The sequence below is a fragment of the Sebastes umbrosus genome, chromosome 23 (assembly GCF_015220745.1).
Source record: "Sebastes umbrosus isolate fSebUmb1 chromosome 23, fSebUmb1.pri, whole genome shotgun sequence".
Classification (NCBI taxonomy): Eukaryota; Metazoa; Chordata; class Actinopteri; order Perciformes; family Sebastidae; genus Sebastes; species Sebastes umbrosus.
Window position 1 is genome coordinate 4641164 of NC_051291.1, and position 21907 is coordinate 4663070.

The 21907-nt window shown below is 40.4% G+C and overlaps 1 protein-coding gene across 2 annotated transcripts in view; it reads right to left on the minus strand.

Annotated features, from left to right (window-relative positions):
- Positions 1-12032: 12032 nt before the first annotated feature.
- Positions 12033-21907, minus strand: part of ano2b (anoctamin 2b) — an 84762-nt gene continuing 74887 nt past the window's right edge. For both annotated transcript variants that reach the window (XM_037760878.1, XM_037760879.1), the window contains 2 exons: positions 15314-15419; positions 12033-13074 (listed from right to left, as the gene is read on the minus strand). In XM_037760878.1, the coding sequence (XP_037616806.1) occupies positions 12691-13074; positions 15314-15419 (490 nt within the window). In that variant the 3' untranslated portion in view covers positions 12033-12690. The remainder of the gene's footprint in view (positions 13075-15313; positions 15420-21907) is intronic.

Sequence of the window (21907 nt, forward strand, 5' to 3'; positions counted from 1 at the left end):
ACGGATTTATCTGACCCATATTATAAATCTGCAGCATGTGTGAGAGGGAGCTTTGATTCCGGTAAACGTTCGTGTGAATGTGGGCAGTGTGTGTTTCTGTGATTGTGGCTGTGTATTTGCTCTTGCATCTATGTCTGTCTGTCTGTCTGTCTGTCTGTCTAAACAAGATTTAAGAGGTCCTGAGAGTTCAGCTCACTGTGGCCTTCTATGGTAAACATGCGGGGCAGAAGAAGAAGAAAAAAACAGCAGAAAATAGACAGTGACATTAATAAATATGAAGCCCGAAGCTTCAGGGTCACTCTGGTAGACACGAAAAAAACAGGTTCACATGCCCAGAGATGGTCCGGTGGTAAAGACTCCCGTCTTTGGACCAGGCATTTATCCTTGTTGGTCAAGGATCATCATCAAGTCAGAAATGTACGTCATTTGTCTGCTCTCCGGTAATTAATCTTTCACCAGTATGTTGGAGAAAGGTTAACCCTGCTTCCTACGAAGTATGTTTAAATACAACATTGGTAAATGTTATTGCAGCTTGGATTATGTTAACTGACAACGTCTGATAACCGTTTACTATACTAGTAGTACGTACTGATTTGGCCAAAATGTAGTATGTAGTATGCAAACAAATATATATATCAAGTGCCTCCGCACGGCTCTTAAAATGGCGACAGCTGAGCCGGCAGCTCGCAGCTAACAGCACAAACAGTGAAAACAGTGGCAACGGTTCTGACAGAGTAGTCAGTAGGAACCAGAGGATGGGTGCTACGACTGTCCCGATGACGTTATCAGCTGTAACCGCCGTAGCAGTGCAGTGCAGAGCAGCGGCCATGAGCTATCCAATGTGGCACGGCCCGGCTGTGTAAACAAAACACAGAGAAGCTTGGTTTACAACACATTCAGAGTGAGAGTGACTTCATTCTCTGCTCAGGTAGACATTACTCCTGTAGGAGCTAAAGTCTACTACTGTAGCTACTGAGGTGATTAGCCCTGGACTGACGCGCTTTTCGCTGTAGATGGTACCTTTAGTTGTCTGTTGTGCTGTACAAAACTGATCCTGAGTCCGCTCGTTGGTGTTACAATAATAGTTCATTTATTCTTAATATGGTATTAAGGAAGCAAGTCCAGTTACCATAGCAACGAGTAAACAGTAACAACACGGCAAACAATTCAGCGTCCCTGCGGTCAAAAACCATTTGCCCTTCCGGGCTAAACCCTGACGCCAACAACACACCTCCTTACTTATATACCCGTGACTGGGTCAATCAATTAATGCAGTGCCACCTAGTGTTCCTAAAAGTGAATTACACCAACCTCTGTATACATCATACATCATGTTTTGGCTCTTACAACTCCTCTATATCTTTACATAGCAAATAATTCTTTGCTGCTTTATTAATGCACTGGATATCGTATGAACCTTTGATTTCAGCAGGCCAGAGACATAACCCCAAATTCATGATGATGTTTTATGTAGTAAGTTGGCAGCTGGTGGCTAATATGTGAGCTATAACTACTTAAAAGCTGGTTTTATGGCTTTGCAGCTGCTTGTTCTGGAGTTCCCCCGCCCTTAATGCAGCTTTAACTAAGTGCTTTCACTGGCCTTAACATGGTTAACATTGACATTGACTGAACATTTTGCAGTTACATTCAATATGAACAAAAGAAAAACATAATCCATGACCACGATCCCTCAAGAAATGTGTTAGCCAATGCAAACAAGTTATACAAGAACATCATTGTAAGGAAACAGGGTTAAAATATGTGCTCATCATTTCTAGATATTTTCATTATTTATAGTGAAGGAGAGAGCAGAAAGAGAGGAGGAAACACACCCTCCTCTCACACTTAAAAGTTAATGTATTTACACAGATGGACAGAGAATAGGGTGCGTCCTGACTGCGATCTCTATGGATGTGAGTGTGTGTGTTTGTGTGCATGTGCGTGGGTGGGTGTTAAAAGCACACTTCTTCTTCTGCAAATACGCATACCCTATGTTTTGCACGTGTATAATTATGTTTTTTTGTAGTTGTGTTTTAGCTGAGTGTGTGCAGACATATAAGAGTGCATATCGGTGTGTTTGGTTTGTGCAGTGTGTGAATGCACGGAGGCTGCTGGTGCATGTTAAGGTGTGGCCTGGGGCATTTTCTTTCCCAGAGTGACACATGAAAGAATTCACATCAGAGTTCTATAGAAGTCTTTCATCCGTATTTTAAAGGAGGAAAAAAGACAAAAGCTGTTGACGGAGACAGAGATAGAGGAGGAGGAGGAGGAGAAGGTGAGATGAGGAGGAGGAGGAGTTTCCAGTGTGTCCGATGGAGAAAAACAGGAGGAAAAAGGAGAAGTATATGACTTACAATGCAAAGCGTAATATTGCCCGAGGACACAGACATACAGGAACATGACCTCTCTCTGCTACAGCGTCATCCTCCATTCGTCTCCCTTACATACTTTTACTATAAGCCGTCTCTGTGTTTACATCCACGAGAGCCTCGTGAGAAATTAAACAAACAGTGCAGATTCATGTTTTCCACATAAAAGGACTCATTCATTTTGTTTTGTAATTAATGCATTTATGTGTAATTATTTTTGATTAATAAAAAACAGGTTAATTTTTTATTTTATCCCTGTAGGTTTACTGTTCATTTTTTAGTTTTTCTTTCATCTTCGTTAGAGATTCTGGAGCAAAACCAACAGATCATTTTCACCCTATTTTTATCCTCACTTTCTCTGTAGCATATTCTGAGATACGCTGTGCATGATCTATACATTTTAAGAAAAGGGGTGACCCGATAGCCAAGAGGTTAGGGCGCATTTTACATGGGCACAAATGCCCTGAGCAGTGAGTACCAGGTTTGATTCCCATCTGGTCGGACCGTTTGTTGCATGTCATTCCCCACATTTCCTGTCTCAAGGCATAAAATGCACCAAAAATAATCTTAAAAAATGGTGAAAATAACTGATTTATTTTGGTCTGCTCCTTTAAAAAAAACAGCGTCTGCCCGATCAAACCAGAAGAGGTTTATACCGTTTATGTAGCTTCGGTTATGCTGATAGGTTCCACTTCCTGTCAATGGAGTCAGCTGCCATTTCAATACATTGATGATGCTGATACGGACTTATAAAGAACAATCCATTCTCAGATACTCTTACAATGTTAATACAAGGGATGTCAATCAATTAAAATATTTAATCGCAATTAATCGCAAATTCATCACACATTTTTTATCTCTTCAAAAAGTACCTTAAAAGGAGATTTGTCAAGCATTTAATACTCTAATTAATATGGGAGTGCTTGCTTTATGCAAATGTATGTATATATTTATTATTGGAAATCAATTAACAACACAAAACAAGACAGATATTGTCCAGAAACCCTCACAGGTACTGCATTTAGCATAAAATTATGCTCAAATCATAACATGGCAAACTGCAGCCCAACAGGCAACAACAGCTGTCAGTGTGTCAGTGTGCTGACTTGACTATGACTTACCCCAAACTGCATGTGATTATCATAAAGTGGGCATGTCTGTAAAGGGGAGACTTGTGGGTACCAATAAGACTCATTTTCATTTACATATCTGGAAGTCAGAGGTCAAAGGACCTCTTTGAAAATGTCCATGACAGTTTTGCCTTAACAAAATTTAGTGTAAGTTTGTAGCATTACTTAACCTCCTTCACAACAACGTAGTATGACATGGTTGGTACCAATGGATGAATGAATGTGTGGGTGTGTACAGATTGTGTGATTGACATTTCCCTCACTCCCCTGTCACCTTTTCAGGCAGAACAGCCTACCACTTTCACACCTAATCTGTTTGGCTCAAAAAGCAGGTGTGTTGACTTGTAACCTAATCCCCCGTATACTTGGCAGTTCATCAAGTCCATTAGAAAGTGCATGACATAGCGATCCCACAGTAATACCCCCTCAGATTGCTGCTGTACCCGATGCCTCTTTTTCATCCTGTATCTACCTGTTAGTCATTACATGCGGCCAATTTGCAGTCTAATATTGTAATAATGATAGTGCTCAGTTATTTCTTTGTATTTCCACAGAAGAAGCATTAAAGCTGCACTCGGTAACTTTGAGCAAATACGATCAAAAGTTATTTTTATAAAACTGTCACTATATCCTGACAGTTTTTGTGTCTGCATCCTTTATATAAGTTGGAAATAAGCATGTTTATAGTGGACAATATAGCCTAGTACTATAGCTACACACCTAATTTGTAGAACAGGTTTTTTTTTTTGTTGTGTTTTACCTGACATGTTTTTTTATACGTATGAATGGAGGGTGGGGAATTTAAACTATTACTTCTCAAAATGTCTGAGCACTTTCCTGGAAGAGTAGAATAAGTAGAAGCAGGAAAGTCAATGAAGACTTGAAACAAATCAGGGCAAGCCAGGAATTAGCCAGAGGCAGGGAACAACACACACACGCAGACATGTAGGATAGAAATGCAGCACATGACGCCATGTGAAACAGCTCTACCTACAGTAGCACTGCTTTAGCTGCAGGCAACTACAGAGGGCAATGACCTTGAGGAACCCGTGAATGAAAACAACTTCAAAATAAAGTGACATGGAAAACGAGTTTAAATATTAATCCAAATTATATGTTGGAGAGAATTTGTTTTTTCTTTATTCTTTTTTTAACTTTCATCACAAACAAAAAGGTAACACATACAGACAGACTCACAAACATAACAACCCCACAAAATACAAAAAAACAAGCATAAAATAAAATAAAAGAAATAATGAAAAATAAATAAATAAATTAATTTTAATAAATATATAATTAAAAAAAAAAATGGAGAAGATGGAAAAAAATTAAGTAAAGTTTATCTTTGAGTACTGCAATGTAAGTGTTTGTCGTTTTATTTTGAAGCAAACTGATGCATTCAGTAGATGTGTTAGGATAACATATTGTGCCACTGACCTGAACTGCCTCGCATTCAGTCTACGTTAAATACTGTACCCAAATTCATTCATAATAATATAACATACATCATAGATATTTCATAATTCAGCTGTTCCGGATGGATTATATTTCATTACATGTTGTGTATGAATACTATGTGTGTGCTGTTGCATCTCTTAGAGGCCTACACATACACATGATGAAAGAAAGCTGAAGACACCAACGTAAGGACATGCTGCTCTCAGGTTTTTTTCAGGGTTTATAAATTAGGATCTCTGTAGAATAACGAGGAAACTGCCAGGGATTGACTGCAAGAGGTCAGACGTATGAATCAGCTCCTCCTGTGTGCATAAACATGCACAGGAGTCAGCAGTGATCTCAGCTCATGCATTAATTAAATATCCATCGGCTGACATGAATCGAGATCTGACATCATCTGTGAAGTGACTCTACTGTCGGATGAGTCAGCTGGAAGACTACTCTGCAGGGACAGGATTCACCATTTTCCTTTGGTTTACTCTCACCTGTTCTTCTTTCTAGGATTCTTCCCTCCTTTGCCAACCTCTCTTTCCTCTATAGAGCTTGCGATGGCCACACCAGTGTCAAAACCATTTGATAATAGCATTTCCACTGGTATCTGGAGCAGCGGTAGAATAAAAATACTTCTGACACCCTCCAGTCTGGACATGCATTGGGTGGGCGGGCCTGATTGAAAGTCTTCTTTACCGTGTTGCAATACAGGGGCATTTGCGGGGATAAAATGATTCGCGACCTTAAAAAGAAAGTGGGACAGGGCCAACGGGCCTCGTACTTCCTGCGTCCGTCACCTGGAGTGACTACCAACCAACAAACTGTGAAATAAGACAAATTATTTTGTGAGCTGCCCGGATCAGAAAACGGGATTCAACAACCCCCCTTCCTATGTCACATGCAGGCTCATTGGAATATACCACCCATAGCTTGAGATCTACTTTTGCAAAGGTGTGCCATATTTTTCTCGAAAGCAAATCAGAGCAGACAGGAGGGGGTTAAAACGCTAAAACGGAGCGTTTCAGACAGAGGGTGAATACAGGTATATTCAGACAGACTGTATGAGAAAAATAATGTGTTTTTTTAACATTGAAGCATGTAAACATGTTCTAGTAGAAACTCAAAATACAAGAATGAACCTGAAAATGAGCACGATATGGCACCTTTAAAATATCCATATGCTACTCTGCCTTTTATACCATGTGTTCCTACTTGTAGCCTCTCCCCTTTTATTAGCTTATTTAACCTATTTTTGCCGTCATAGGAAAAAAGAGAATCTAGCAGGTTTTGTGCGATTCCCCACACGCGACCAGCCATCAGCTTATGTTCTGCCTGTGTCGAAGCTAAGCCTCTAAAAAGCCAAATATTTACGTGCGTCCGGTCACTGAGAGCAGGGTTTGTCAAATGACCAGACTATAGTAAAGCTTTCAACTTACATAATCCTCTTTGGAAGAGCACGCAGTTACACGCACACACACTCAGATCAGACAGATCGGATTTATGAATATAGAAATCTGCTGCACATCCGGATTTAGCGAGATTGCGGGTTATTGCATCATCATCAGAGCACAGCACCTTTTCTTGGAGAGCAGCTAACGGAACTAATGGCTGTTCTCAGCGTGCATTCAGTCCAGCAAAAGGCGGCTTTGTGGTTCCACTTTGCGGCTAACACATCTCACCAAAAGCTGCAGAAGCAGTTCGCTCAAATCCCCGTTAACATGTCAGGAATGTGAATCCCATAAAGTTACACTCATGCATGGATGTGTCCACCACCACCACCTCCCACAACTTGAACAGCTGGTGTTGATCATGATCTTAATGTTAGTATCATGTAAGCAGCTTGTGATTGGACACGGTTGTTGCCGATTCCATATGTTGCTGTAGTTAGATCATCTTTATCGCTGGAGCTAAGCATGTTTTCTGGTAGGATGGTCACATGCCAGAAGATAAGACGAGACAATTTGGCCTTCAGGGACAAGTTTGCAACGACAAGAAGTTGCTAGATTTCATTCATACACACCTACTGCAGTCTCCTCCCCCCCACTGTGTGTGGGTGCTAACCGCAGCTCATTTTTCTGCAATGAGGTTTAGCTAAATTGCATTATGGTTGCGTGCCAATTTGGCCTCGTATTACAAAAAGGAAAACTACCTGATGTTCCAATACCACACACCCACACACACAAAGTCACATACAGTAGAGCACATTAGTAGGTGTAGCAGTGATTCCCAGTTGGGGGTATACTTACCCCAGAAAGGGTACGCTTCTTCTGCAGTTTCCAGGGAGTTCATTGGAAGATTGTAGCTCATCTAGTATGAAAAAGTAAAAATTAAAGGGACTGTTTGTCGTGTGGGGAGTTTACATTTAACATTGAACCCAAACGCAGAGTTACAGACAGAACAGGTAGTTTTTAAATAAAAGCGAGCTTTAATAAATCAAGCTGAAATAATCCGAACAACAGAAAAAACACCAGGCATCAAGAAAAAACAAAAATGCAGGGAGGGGAACAAAGTACAAAAGAACAAATAGAAACAAACAACAAAAACCAAACAGAGGACAAAAACAAAAATCACAAACCAGGGAAACACGAGGAACACCAGGATCAGGGCAGGAGGTAACAAGTAACACGGAGGACAAGGTAGACAGGGCTGGAGAGACAAACGAACCGACCAGGACAGAGGGGAACACACAGGTTTAAATACAAGACATGATTACACACAGGTGAAACAAATCAGGGCAGGGCAGACAATCAACAAAAGGCGGGAAAACAAACATAGGTGGGAAGTAAAACCAGACAAGACACAGGAGGAGTGAATTACAAAATAAAACAGGAAACAGGAATGAGAATATAAAAGAAACCAAAACACAAACCAAAATCACATAAACATAACTAATAACAAAGACTGGCACAGCCAGAGCATGACACTGTTTGAAACTTTCTAAGCGTATAAATGTAGCAGGTCGGCTCGCATATGCGCGCTCGCATATGCGCGCTCGCGTGTGGCCGCTGTCTTGTCTCCTCTGCCTGCTCGCGTACTCGCTCCACCTCTAGACGTGAACGCGCGCTCACTCCACACTGCAGAAGAGTTAGTTTAACTCTGAGAATATCTAGTGAATGTACAGTGGACGTTTGTGCAGAAATAAATGCTGCAGCTCCTCCAGACCAACAGAGGTTTCCCGTGTCTTGTGAAGTGACGGGGCTCCTCAGAGAGAAACTTTACCGTCTCGTTACCGACCGGTTGCCGGTGTCTTCCTGCTGTCTCCGGCTGCGGGCGGAGGGAGATGAGTTTCTCGCTGGGGAGCCCCGCTGCTGAAGCCTGCGCTGAGGCAGGAGCAGCAAACACAGTATCAGCATTGATTCATGGAGAGACCTCCGTCTGGTCAGCTAACATTACTGCCAAACAGCTGAAATATAGAGTGATATTGTGCTTTTAGCTGACGTGTGTCGCCTCACTGTGTTGAGCGATGCTCGTTCATGTCCATTTAGAGCGAGCACAAGCACGAGCCCGATGCTGACTTTCGTTGATTTCACGGCCACAGGTGCCCCCGTTTCCAACTGGACAAATGCGACTAAACATTGCTCTTATCTCACTATGTACTGTAACAGAATGCAAGGAGTGGTAAAAAATGTTTTAATTTAAAGACTAAAAAAAGGATATCTGCACAATACTGATTACCTATTTAAAGCTGCACATGCCAGCGAGAGGTAGTTGTTTAATGAATGTACCTTGATGTTTGCTTATTAAGTCTTAATTCATCACCTCATGGGAGAATAGGTACCATAACATACTTTAAGTCTAATTATAAATCAAATGTGAAACCAGTAGTCATAACCCGCTCTTTGTGTGATGGAGCGGTCAGAGGTTCAATCAGAAGATGACATTCAAAGCTGTATTAAGTCATTTATGACCACTAAGTGGCAGAAAGTCAGCCCTGATATACTGTACCATTGTCATATCAAGTTGTTTTAGGAAACAGTTGTCTACTTACTCATTTGTCAGACAGTTCAACATGAGCATCCCAATGGAGTTGTCAAATGCACTCTTTCTTTCTTCTTTTATTTCTGTTTTGGTCTCCACCATCTTGCAGGAAAAATATACAGGATTTCTTACTGCTTAATCAGAGTGCTGATTTAGCTTGTTTAACACGGAGTGGGCAGTCCACTTGCTTTTGTATTTTTTTCTGAATCGGGACAACTTGTAGGAAAGCTAAGATGAAGAAAAAGGCAGGAGGGAACAACAAGAGTTTGGGAGGATTCATCTCTCGTGCACCTGGTCTAATGAGTGCCAAAAGCCTTCCAGGCAAGATCAACCAAGCTTTACAATTACCTCATCTGGTGCCAAAACATAACGTAGAGAAGCCTACAAGAGGAAACAGGCACCTGAGATAATAACAAATATGATGTTCATTAAAAAAGAAAGAAGCATCCCAATATCCGTACATGCAGGATTATCTGAATATATCAAACTGGTGTTGCGATGCCACATTCTAGCAAGCACAGAAACCCGCTTCAGCCTTGTATGTTTATTATTTTCTGAGGATTTTTCTTTTGGCCAGGTAACCTCACAAGGTACTACCCGGTCCAAAAAAAGGCCAAGAAAAAAAAAAATACAAAATAAAAAAGAACAGACCAATGAGATAAAAGCAAACAAGATCACACGACATGTAAAAATTATTTCATAATCCACCTAACAATCATGTATTTAAGAACTTCTACACCAGCTTAAGTAAAGTAAGGATCAGGTTAAGGATGAACACTTCTCTTCTTTGAATGACAGAAACCAGCATTAACACCAATATCACGATTTCCTTGTCCTAAAGTCCATTTGAGTACATTTAAAGTTAACAACGTGTCTCTAGAGTCCTAACTGAGCAAACAGATGTTGTGTTTTGTGATGTATTTGGAAATACAAGAGCAGTTACAAGGCCTCTGAAACAGTACTGAATGTTTACAGCATTAACATCGTAACAAGAACTGGATAAGGTGGATCTGGTGGCGCCCAATCATTTCAAAGAAAGTTGCTCACCTGGTGTTTACCCCCTAAAGACGTTGTTGTTGTTGCCAACAAGACACATTGGCAGCAGGACTGACACTCCACCATAACCGGGTCTCTCGACACATCCATGGTTAAAGTTGAACTGAAATTAAAGTTCATTTTTTGCTAAAAAATCAGCATATAGTATATATATCATTGGTGTTTGTTTTGACTCGTCAAAATTGGATCTACCAAAAAGAAAAAGTAAATTTAAGTTTTATAATAAATTTAAGCTTTATTAATTTTTCTGCAGCGATAGGGCCTCCTACATTAGTGTTCTCCAGAGGGCACGAATTTTTAGTTCTGACAAGCGATGTCATTACTGGTAAATTGAGTGGTAACCAATATAGGCAAGCAAAAATGCTTTGTAATATCACTTTAATAGAGCGCTACAGGAATATGTCCAATAAGCCAGAAATGAGTTAGCGTTTTAACACTTCCGGTTCCCTCGTCTGGAAGTCAATGGGTATTTTGAATAGGGTTTTTAGTAAGATGCCTGAAGTAAGGTCTGTGGTTAACACAAGCTTAAGAGATTTTAATGTTTTGTTCTACGACATAAAATATGTCAGTATATATCCCACTCGTGGATTTTGAAGCCTTTAAGTGTCTTCAAAAAGGCGGTTGCTAACAAGTGGCTAAATGAGACGTCATGCCGATTCGTTCGTGTGTATACTCGCGCTCATGCGACCGTGGTGTAGTTTGTTTATAGCCTAATGTTAGCTTTTTACTTCTGCCGATTGCATTCACACAAATCATAAAAGTGGTGGTCATTTGTGAAGATTATCTTGCTGAACAAAACATGTAAGTATCATAAACGTTTGTTTGCCACAGAGCCTATTTTCTGCAAAAATCCAAAACCTAATGGAAATATCCCATTGGCTTTTGGTCGAGGGAACCCGTGAGATGGTAACCTCCGGGTTGGCCTATAAAAATACGTCAGTCCTGCACTGCTCTGTAAGTAGCGCATCATGGAAGTTGACAACCTGTCTCCTAGCAACGCCAGCCCCCAAATGTCAGTCAACTGCTGCCACAGTAAAGAAAATCCTTTTCTTGAAGATAATGCACTTTATCATTATAGCTTATATTTTCTTGCACAAAAAGTGAGGAGAATTCAAATTTCAGTTTAACTTTAACATGCCAAAGCTAATATAACTGGTATGCTAATAAGTTGTTAACAACTATACAGCAATAGTTGGACCAGATACTGTAGTAGGCCTATGTTAGCTAGCCAACAAGCTATTATCTAAACATAAAATCAATCCGATCTATCCGTGATGAAATGAAAACAGATGGCTCAGTTGTACAAAATAAAACATGTTGACAGTCAAGAGCTGAAGACTACAAACATGGCTGCCAGAGGTTGCGTGACACCAGTGAGTTCTTTTATGTGAAACACAGCTCTTCTATTTAACCCATATGTATTACTCACCCGCAGGAATGTCGGAGTATACAATCTATTTCATACTGAAGGAAGTGGGTGTTGTCAAGGGAAGTAGTAAAAAACAGCGAGATCATTCTTAGCTCGCTGCCGTTCACAGTTTGCAAAGAGTTGGCTTTCACTTTGCATTCAGAAGTGTAGTTATTAAGTCGTTCAGTTGACGGCTGTAAAGTCCATATGGCTAACAGGAAAAAAACATTTGCTTCACAGATAATCTATGTCTAAAACTACAGCTTGGGCTGTCTATGAATGGCATGCAACAGTTGGCATGTGCATCTGTCCATCAAATACATAGAGCAGGATGTAGAGAAACAATAACCGGCAGCTGTATATTGACTAACATTACAATTTTAGTAAAATAATTCAAAGTGACTCCTGAATTCTGTGGAGAGAAATCAGGTGGTCAGTAGAAGGAGGCTCGTGTGCGTTCATTACCATGTAATATTACACGGCTTTGTTGAATACTCCATTCTGATTGGTCCATCACGGCATTCTACGGTGTGTTATTACTTTGTAGCAGAGCGTTGCTATGTATAACAGACCGTTGCTATGGACACAGTTCTGATGTCAGACTCTGGCGGACCGTTTTTGTGTCAAATTATTGATTTCTTAAGTTAAGTAGCCGTGTAATAAGCGGGATAATGTACAGCTTGCGGGTCATTGTTGTGAAATAAACCACGTCGGGGTTTATTTTTCAATAATAACCGGCTCACTGTACATTATCCTTTACTTGAAAAGTACAGAAAATATGGAATGTTGAAGCTGCTACAAATTCTGTTAAAAACAAAAAATACATAAAGAGCATAAGCACAAAAAGCAGGAAAATTCGGACAATCCCCAGCTCAGGTAAAGAGCCCGTGTCCATCAATTGTTCATCGCTTTATCTGTCCATTTGTTAATAGTTCTTTCTTTATCTCCTGTCTCTTCCATGTCCTTTAATATTCGATTGTTCAGCCTAATACTGTAATTATTGCTTGTCTACGCTATGAAGCAAGTGTGCCTCGCTAAATCGGTTATTTTTACCAAAAAGTAAAAATAATATAACACTTTTATCAGGTGAACAGTCGGCGCAAGTAGGAACAACACACTCATTCAACTAGTGTTGCACATTCAACCACACTGAGACCAGTAAAATCTAATTTGTTCGAGACGATGCTGTGATTTTTTTTTAATCACAGCACTACTCAGAACGCTAAAGACACAGGCAAAGACATTCAGGGACCGAATCACCCAAGCAACATGTTCTCCAGTCCTGAGGCCCCGGCTGATGTCACACCGCCGTGTGTCTCGAATTCTCGTTTTCACTCCTGGGCGATGGTGGGATATTCGGGGTGAACTGGCTGAAGCTGGCGGCCCGACACCTCGCCCTCGGCACTCCTCCTCCGTCTCCGGCCGAGCCCTGCGTCGGACCCGGCGGGAGGGTGCTGAAGCGGCCCGGGGCGGGCAGGCCGTGGCTCGGGTGGAGCGTGTGCCTGTTCGGGTGGAGGCTGGCGTCCTTGGAGAAGAGGCTCCGGATGAGCTGGAATTTCTCCTTCTCTTCCCGCAAGAAGACGTCGACCAGGAGCTTCTTCTCCCGTTTGAACTGCTCCACGACGGTTTTGGGGACGTCGGGGATCCGCCAGGCGACCACGAGGCTGAGGAACATCACCAGGTTCTGGAGGAGGAAGAGGAGAGGAGAAAGGGATGTGTGAGAGAGGAAAAGATGGATGGATAAGGGAGGAAAAAAAATGTTTAAATATTTTTATTTGGGGGATAATCATGCTCTAAGATGGGGATCTACAGTTCCAGCAATTTGGGGCAACCTGAGTCCCATTTTTGAACCTATATTTGGTGCATTTTGACAAACTGGCACCATTAAAAGTATGTTGAATAAGCTTTAAACAGTTCCTGTTAGTAATGTACCTGTGGATGTACAGACCAGGGCTGTCGCAGTGAAGGAATTTCCCCTGCGCTGATAATGATTGGCTCAACAACAACGCGATATGTGGTATTATTGCGACCTTTTTTTTTTGCAAATTACTTTTGATTTTAGTGCTGTATAAATAAGCTTTATTGTGAGGCTAAAATTAGGTATATTATTGCTTTTTAAATGACAAAGATGACAGCTGACCCGCCGGTCTACATTTTTCAGCTCTCAGCGACCAGAAAAAAAACACCATACGTGCAGTGCTCAGCGCAGAGAAGACGCTCAGCACCTTGTCACGCTGCTGCGGTTGGTAGCAAAGTGTGAAAATGCGGCACTCCCATTCATCCATCCATCATCTGTAACCTCTAATCCTAGTCAAGGTCGCAGGGCGGCTGGAGCTGACCCCAGCTGACATTGGGCGAAGGCAGAGAACACCCTGGACAGGTCGCCAGACTTTTGCAGCACTCCAATTGCAAAGAGTTTAAATTGCGGTATTGCAATATTGTGGTTATTGCGACAGCCCCTAGTAAAGACAACTATCCCTGGATTACTTTGATACTGAATAAAACTTAAAAAATAATCGATTCTCAGGCAAGTTCTGGAGTTATAATGAGCGTCTTTTCTCTATTATTTCTACGTAGATTTATGGACATATCAGAGATAATTATGTCCTCGGAAAGAGTGAGTCACAATGGTTCACACTGGTTATGACTCTGAGAAGGACTACGACTTTTGATCCAATGGCGGGAATAGAGCGTTAAGGGTTTTAAAGTAACTTAACAGCTACGGTTACGCTTACGTGTTGGTAAGCGAGCTAAATTGGCGGGCCAAACTATTATAGACAATCCTAAAACAAATCACTTCTCATTGTTTTTAGAACACCTTTGTCCATTTCATGTCACGCTCATCTCTTCTCTAGAAACTTGACAGACATTGTAAGGAATTTCCTAAATACTTTTCATGTGTCTGACACTTAAAGAAGGATTTTTCTGCAGCGGTAATGATGGCTTAGTTGTTGAAGGACATTTGGTAGACATATGTTAAGCGAAGCGTGCGGGCGAACAGCCGGATGTTTATCCAATGAGCTGATTGCCGTCTGACTGAGGCATCTGGTAATATTCCCGATCGTGATGAGAGTACATAGTGATCCACCTAATTAGGAAAGACTGGCCCACGCGTACAAACACAAACATACAAACAAAACTTTATCTGTCTTTTAATGATACAAATCTGTTTTGCAGAACGCCATGGAGATGACACAATGCAAAGCAACACAGTGTGGGTGCTTTGATCCATACTGCAGAGTAATGAGAGTGATGTATTGGAAAGGTTCTCAATAGGTTTGCACCTGTTAAACACGTCTGACTAATTTACATATGTAGATAGTTTGCTTTTATCTTCATTTTATATTGTGTCATGTTGTGATTTTAAATGGTCTTAAAGGAGGTCTGTTATGCCTTTGTGCTTTTTCCTTTAGTGTGTTATGTAGTTTATTGTGCATGTAAAAGGTCTGCAAAGTTACAAAGCACGAAGTCCACGCCAAAGGGAGTTACTCTCCCCCCACAGAAACTTCAAATGCCTCGCCTGAAGTCCTGCCTTTTTTTCCCGTAACATGGTGATGTCACCAAGTAACATGTTTTGCCTAGCGGCTAGTTTGGCACACCTTCAAACAAAGCTAGTTAGAGAGGAGCTGGAGCGGAGTCCAAAGACTTAAGTTCAGTTGCTCTAGCTGACCAATCAGAGCAGACTGGGCTTTTTGAGAGGGGGAGGAGCTCAAACAGAGCGTTTCAGACAGAGCGTGAAAAGAGGTGCTGCAGCAGAGCCGGTATGAGAAAAATAAAGCGTTTTTTTAATATTAAAGCATGTAAACATGTTCTAGTAGAAACCCAAAATACAAGTATACACTGAAAAATGAGCATAATAGGTCCTCTTTAAATGAGCTGACTGAAATTGAGCAGCTTATAGACAAAACACAGTGAACTCATACCTGGAACAGTATGACGAAAGCCAGTCTTGCAGCCAGGACGCACCAGTACTGTTTGGAGAATGTGTACGCGTCTGCAGACCAGGGGGGTTCCCTGTAGTCTTTGTACCTAGAACAAAATACACAAGTATGGAGTGAAGATGCTAACAATGGAGTAACTCAAATTTCAATGTTTCATGCCCACGAGTCTCCCCTTTACAGACATGCCCACTTTATGATAATCACATCAGTTTTGGCCAAACACCATGCCGTTTTTTGAATGCAGTATAAATGTGTTATTTTCACCTATTCTAAAATTTCGTATTTGAATATTTCTGCATACTGGGGTCCCTAAACAGTCTTGAAATTACATAAATTGGATATCACTGTAAAGCTGAGACTCTTTTGTGGATCCAATGAGCCCAACTGTATTCATGTGTGTTAGTCCCCCATAGTAGCCATTTCATTGTAGTGAAACCTTTTTTTTAAACTTGACCTTACTATATAAAATTACCTGCGATGACCTCTAGGATAATCACAGCCTCATGAAACTTTACAGCCACAAACTAGAGACCTAGAGCATTCAGAGGATGGATGGATCAAACTAGAGACCTAGAGCATTCAGATGATGGATGGCTTTTCTAGCTAGATTGACAATAAGGGGGTTTCTAAGCAGTTTACAGAACAGAAGTGCTCGCCATCCAATTCCCGAAAAATGCAATTCTTGCAGAAATCTCCAAATGTCAAAAGTTTTTGATACCAAATCACAGCATGGCTTTTTCTATGGTGTTCCTCAAGGTCTTGGTGTCTTAATGTGGTATTTTGGAGGGATTATTGATCATTTTGATCAATTCTTGAGTGGTAAAAAATGGTTAAATTTAGCACCAAATCTGTGTAACAAATGGTATCAACCCAAAAATGCTGCAACAACTTACGAGACATAATAGAGCATGGGAATGGACATCATATACTTTTATCATAATGTTCTAAACCCTTATACACTTTCACAATTTATGCTGGTCTCAGAAACAAAGCAAAGAAGGCTCCTCCAACACTGTTTGACTGAAAGGTGATCGCTGAGCGATGCTGTGTCTGAGAATCGGTCTCAGATAAACTTTCCTCGTCCACCCTGTGAGCCTAACGTGATTTATCTTTATCTGGCCGAGACCTTCCCTCAATCAAACATCCCTCTCCTCCGCTCCGCTCGGGACCCGACTCAAAGCGCAATAAACTTTAATTGGATTCCCTTCCTTTGTTTTCTTTTGTAGTAAACACTCTAAACAGCGGAAAACTCGAACCACATGCTGAGAGAACGGCAAAACGAGGACAAGGGATCGAAGACAGAGACAAGACAGGATGAGGATGAGGAAGCAAGAAAGAGGAAAGAAACAGAGCCAGAAGAATGAGAGGAACGTTTTGAGATGAAGAGAGAGAGTTAAAGGAAATGGAGAAAGATGAGAGTGAGTAATGACTTAAAAGATAGCTGACATGTCAGATTAAAGACTGAAAGAACGTTTGTGACTGAGCAGGTTGAGAATGTGGTCTTGTCCGGTAACATAACACACACTACATAAAACAGCTGTTTATCTGTTTTAAGAGAAAGTCCAATTTTAATTCAAGGCTTGAGGAAGTTGTGGATCTAACACACATAAATAAAAACATTCTTGAGCCAGTCTTTGGTTTGGCAAAGGATCGGTCACATTTAGGTTACGATTTGTTGTTTCACTGAAAAAAAGAAAGATGAAAAAGAAGAGACTAAACTCTTCCTTTTGTCGCTAGCACGCTGTTATCAAGCCAGCTGAGTCATGAATGGTTCTTATGTTGGCGTATGAAGTGTTACTACAGATGGATCACAGACCAAGTGTTTCATTAGCGGACTGTAAGAGGCCGTATAAATGAAAACACGGTGTAGTAATGTGACTTGTGGCAGTCGGACAATTCAGGCGCCAGAGCTGCTGCTGAATCTGTTGGCTGCAACACAACAAGAAAGGATCAGAGGACAAAGATGATGAGATGCAGACGCACTAAGAAAACAACAGAGTGTCTCTGTGGCGAGAATGTTGTAACTGCAAAGTGTGGAGGAGAAAAACTTTGATGCTTTGTTGTTATTTTCACGAGTTAGACTCCCGGCTAGTCCAAAAATGGGCAAAGAGGTGGATCGTCAGTGGAGCTGAGGCGGCCCGGTTGACGCAGCAGAGCAGACAGCTAGAAGCTAGCGACCCGGTACGACACCCACCTGTCACTCAAAGGGGCCACGCCCTTAATTACACCAAACTTTAAGCCTTAATATAATTCAAACAGGTGAGTTATATCAAAATTCACCCCCTGTACAGTTGTCATGAATGGGGAATTTAGCAATAAAGACCAAAACCTTTTTTTGTACCAGGCTGTAAACAGGTTTATTTCTGCTGTAAAGTTGGCCATTGTAACATGGGGGTTTTTTGGAGCCAGCCTCAAGTGGCTACTCAAAGAACTGCAGGTTGGCTTCATTTTCAGCACCGGAGCTTGCCGCTTGGTATGAACATCAGATTTTTTTTCTGCACACACACAGCTGGTGAGGAAATATTTGCTGAATTTGCCAAAAATTGTATTGGATTAAAATCGCTGACTGCACCTTTAACATACATGCACTGATAGTTTGGATGAGCAGACTTATTGTGTACAAGTAATTCCTGGTACAAAGCCAAGTCGATTTCGACCAAGCTGTTTCCTGTTGGATGCAATCACCCCTAAATAAGACACAGAGAGGATCTCTCCCAGCCTAAACTTCAGGGTTTATTTATGATACAACTATTTGGATGCGGTCAGTCATTCACATATGGAAATGTATACTCTAAGAACACAGCAGGATTCAATCAAAATCAGCTGAGTTGACAGCTGAGGGGGAAGAAACTGCTTAAAAACCTGCTACACAGAATCAGATTTATCAATAAGCAATAAACAACAATGCAGATATGTTCCAAGTCTGTACTGTAGGATACAACACTTCCTTCTGAACACCAAGCCAAAAGCAAATCAGTCGGGTGACTGCGAACTATGAACTCATTTTAACATAGGTATTCAAAGCAATCAGAACTTTATTCTCAACAATGGTGGCCTGATAAGGTCTGTAAAACACTTTATTCATGCCTTTAAATTGGAGTATTTCTTGAAGAGAGGAGTGTACAGTGAGGGGAGTGAATGGATTTGGAGTGGGCTTTATGTTACAGTACTTTAAGGATCCATTTTTACAACAGCTACTTTAAGCGTTCCCCTGTGGGAAGCTCAACATATAACATTCCTTTCAAAGCAGTAGATAGCAGGGAGACAACCCATCTCATTGTTAATCTCGATAACATCTCGGGCTGCAAAACGCCTCCTCCCAAAACCACTGGATGTACAGTTCAAAGGAGATTGAGATTCATAGGCGAAGATCAGCATCATGTGCAGCTATAGCTATATATAGAGCAGTCCTCTTAGGCACAAAATCAAGTCAAATAATAAGTGTATACATATTTATCACTTATCTAACCACATGGTCTAGCAAAGAGGCAGACGGCATGATGTGCCAAAACATGGAAGAAGATGTAAATAAGCTATGACATGTTTTCTGCAGTACAGTTCTGCTATTCATGCTGGTACCTCATGATGAGCCACTGAATGCACGGAGCACAGGGAGATACTGAACTGGAAAACATGAGCAGATATATATGAGTCTATTTCCTCTGCAGCTGCCTGCTTCATGTTTGTACTGCATAGTCAACATAAAGAAAAGCCTCCCTTGAAGAGTTATGGAGGTCCAAAGTACTATTAACCCCAGCAAAGTAAGTGTCTGGGAACATGGATGTAGGACGCCGGTAGTCCGTCTATCTCAAAAGCAAACTGCTCCTTTATAGCTACAGTTAAGAAACAACAATCTCAACCATTCCCTCCACAAAGATACAATCTATTGGTTGCATACTGTAATGCTGCGATTGTTGTGTTTAAATTATGCAACGTATCCTCATATAATGGTTCGTATGATATCTTGTGAAAAGATATTTTTCATTTTTTAAATTAAAAGTACATTTGTTGAGTAAAATAAGTATGCTTGTTACGTAAAATAAGTGTTTCTTTTGTAAAATAAGTAAATTATGTGTTACATAAAATAAGTACATTTGTTATGTAAATATAAGTACATTTGTTTTGTAAAATAAGTACATTTGTTTTGTAAAATAAGTACATTTGTTTTGTAAAATAGGTACATTTGTTACGTAAAATAAGTGTTTGATTTGTAAAATAAGTAGGTTTCTTACGTAAAATAATTGTTTTTTACGTAAAATAATGTTTTTGTAAAATAAGTAGGTTTGTTACGTAAAATAGGTACATTTGTTTTGTAAATTAAGTACATTTGTTTTGTAAAATAAGTACATTTGTTACGTAAAATAAGTGTTTGATTTGTAAAATAAGTAGGTTTCTTACGTAAAATAATTGTTTTTTACGTAAAATAATGTTTTTTTAAAATAAGTATGTTTGTTACGTAATATAATTATGTTTGTCTCGTAACTTACGTACGTGGTGTTAGTTAAGTCACTCAACAAATGTATTGTAAAATAAGTAAACGTTCACTTGGTTTCACACGGGACATGAACAGTGTTTGTTTGACCCATCAGCCCATCACCCCGACCTTCTCTCTACGTAGACTGTGTTGCTCTTCATACAACGTCACCTGACTTCCTTAGAGGCAGCCCTGCACGTCCTGGCTCATGCTTACGTGGGTTATATATACGAATTACAGTGCAAATATTTTGAAATGAATGATCCATTTAGCTGCTCCAGTTTCAGGGTCCTCGTACTGTACATGCTGTCACACTGTCATGACTTACTGGGACTCTTAAATAGAACAGAGCATCATTAATGTTATGAGTGTGCTTTTCCTACTATGACAAGTCAAAACGTCTAAAGGATGATTGCAAGACTGATAAAATGATAATTATGATTTCAAGTTAGATGCTTAAAATTCTTCTTCTTTTTTTTTTTTTTTTTAATGAATCACAACTGGGAATGCAGGAAATGCCGATCCCACTGGAAACTGTCCTTTACAGGAAACGCACATGTCAGTTTGTGTTATGTGATGGATCACATCAAAGTTTTAAATTGAGACAAGTCACATCCACACACACTCTGTCACGAAAAAATGCCTCTGAAGCCGAAATAGATGAAGTGGCCTGATTGTCTCGCTAAGTGACCAGCGGTATAGAAATAATAGCGAGGGAGGGCGAGATGTGTGTGTGCATTGTGTGTGTGTGTGTGTGTGTGTGTGTGTGTGTCAGCAGGGTCTTATGGTGTCTGCTTCCTTCTCCTTATACAGTCATGAGTGAGGAATGCTGCCACTGAGAGTCAGCTCTTCTCTCCCTCTCTTTTTTTCTTTCATCTTCCTCTCACTCGCCCGCTCGCAAATATTTTACAGTGTTTTGTCGTAGATCAACTTCCGATGTGAACTAAACTGCAAGACGAGACCTCATCGTGTCACGCTCAAGTCAGTTTAACTCAACTTGTCTGTGGGGAATCAAATATGAAATATCAAAGAAATAGTTCTTCATCTTTCTCTCTTCCTGTGTGTGTGTGTGTGTGTGTGTGTGTGTTTTGTACACACTCCATGTTTGGTTATAATCGTTCAGCTCAGTAACAACTGGAGCATCTAACTCAATATTCTCTCATAAGACCAATGAGATTATAGTTAGTATGTGAGAGACTTGAGTGCCCCCTGGGATCCATTAATATATTTACAGACAAACAAATGTCAGACCATTCCCATCCTTAAAACAAACACACACACTAACTCCTCATCACAGAGCACTGTTCCTGTCAGGTAACATGGACATCTATGGTTCAGATCAATGACCTAAAACAATAGTTTTTTTCGTTTCCACTAAGCAGTCCAGTTCAGTTCAGTTTGTTACACATTAGAACAGTTATTTAGTACGGCTGGGACAATTCATCTCCCGATTAGATACTATCGCGATACTCGAATGCCGATTCGATATGTATGCGATTTTATAAGTATTGCGATTCGATATTATAATTTATTGTGAGTTTTGTTAACTTTTTTATAACTAGACTATGGGGAAAAAGTTGAATTATACATTTCTATGGACTTAAATATCTAACTTGATACAGTAAAAATGTTTGATTTTCAGCATGTATGTAGTCAGAGATGTCCTGAAGTCAAATATATCAGTCATTGTCAGGCATTATTTATAATAACATTTTTTCCAGCAACCTAAAAACATATTTTTTTCCTCACAAATTAGTGGTATTTTGTATATACAGTTCCCTTGGTTAAAGCTGAAGTAGGCGAGATTGGAGGAAATACGATTTAAAAAAAAGTTATTTTCATAAAACGGTCACTATATCGTGACAGTAGTTCATGAAACAGGTAACCTGAAAAAAATCATGTTCCTCTGTGTCCTCTGCAAGATTTCACAGACCGGAGGAAAACAAGCAGTAAGAGCTGATCTGAGATCTGCCGTCTATGAGAGCCAGCTGTCAATCACTCGCGAACTCCGACCAAACGGTCAAACTAGGCAGCGCTGATCAATCAAGGGCAAATTATATATCTCACCTCTTTGTTTTAGCATTCCAAATTATATTCATTTA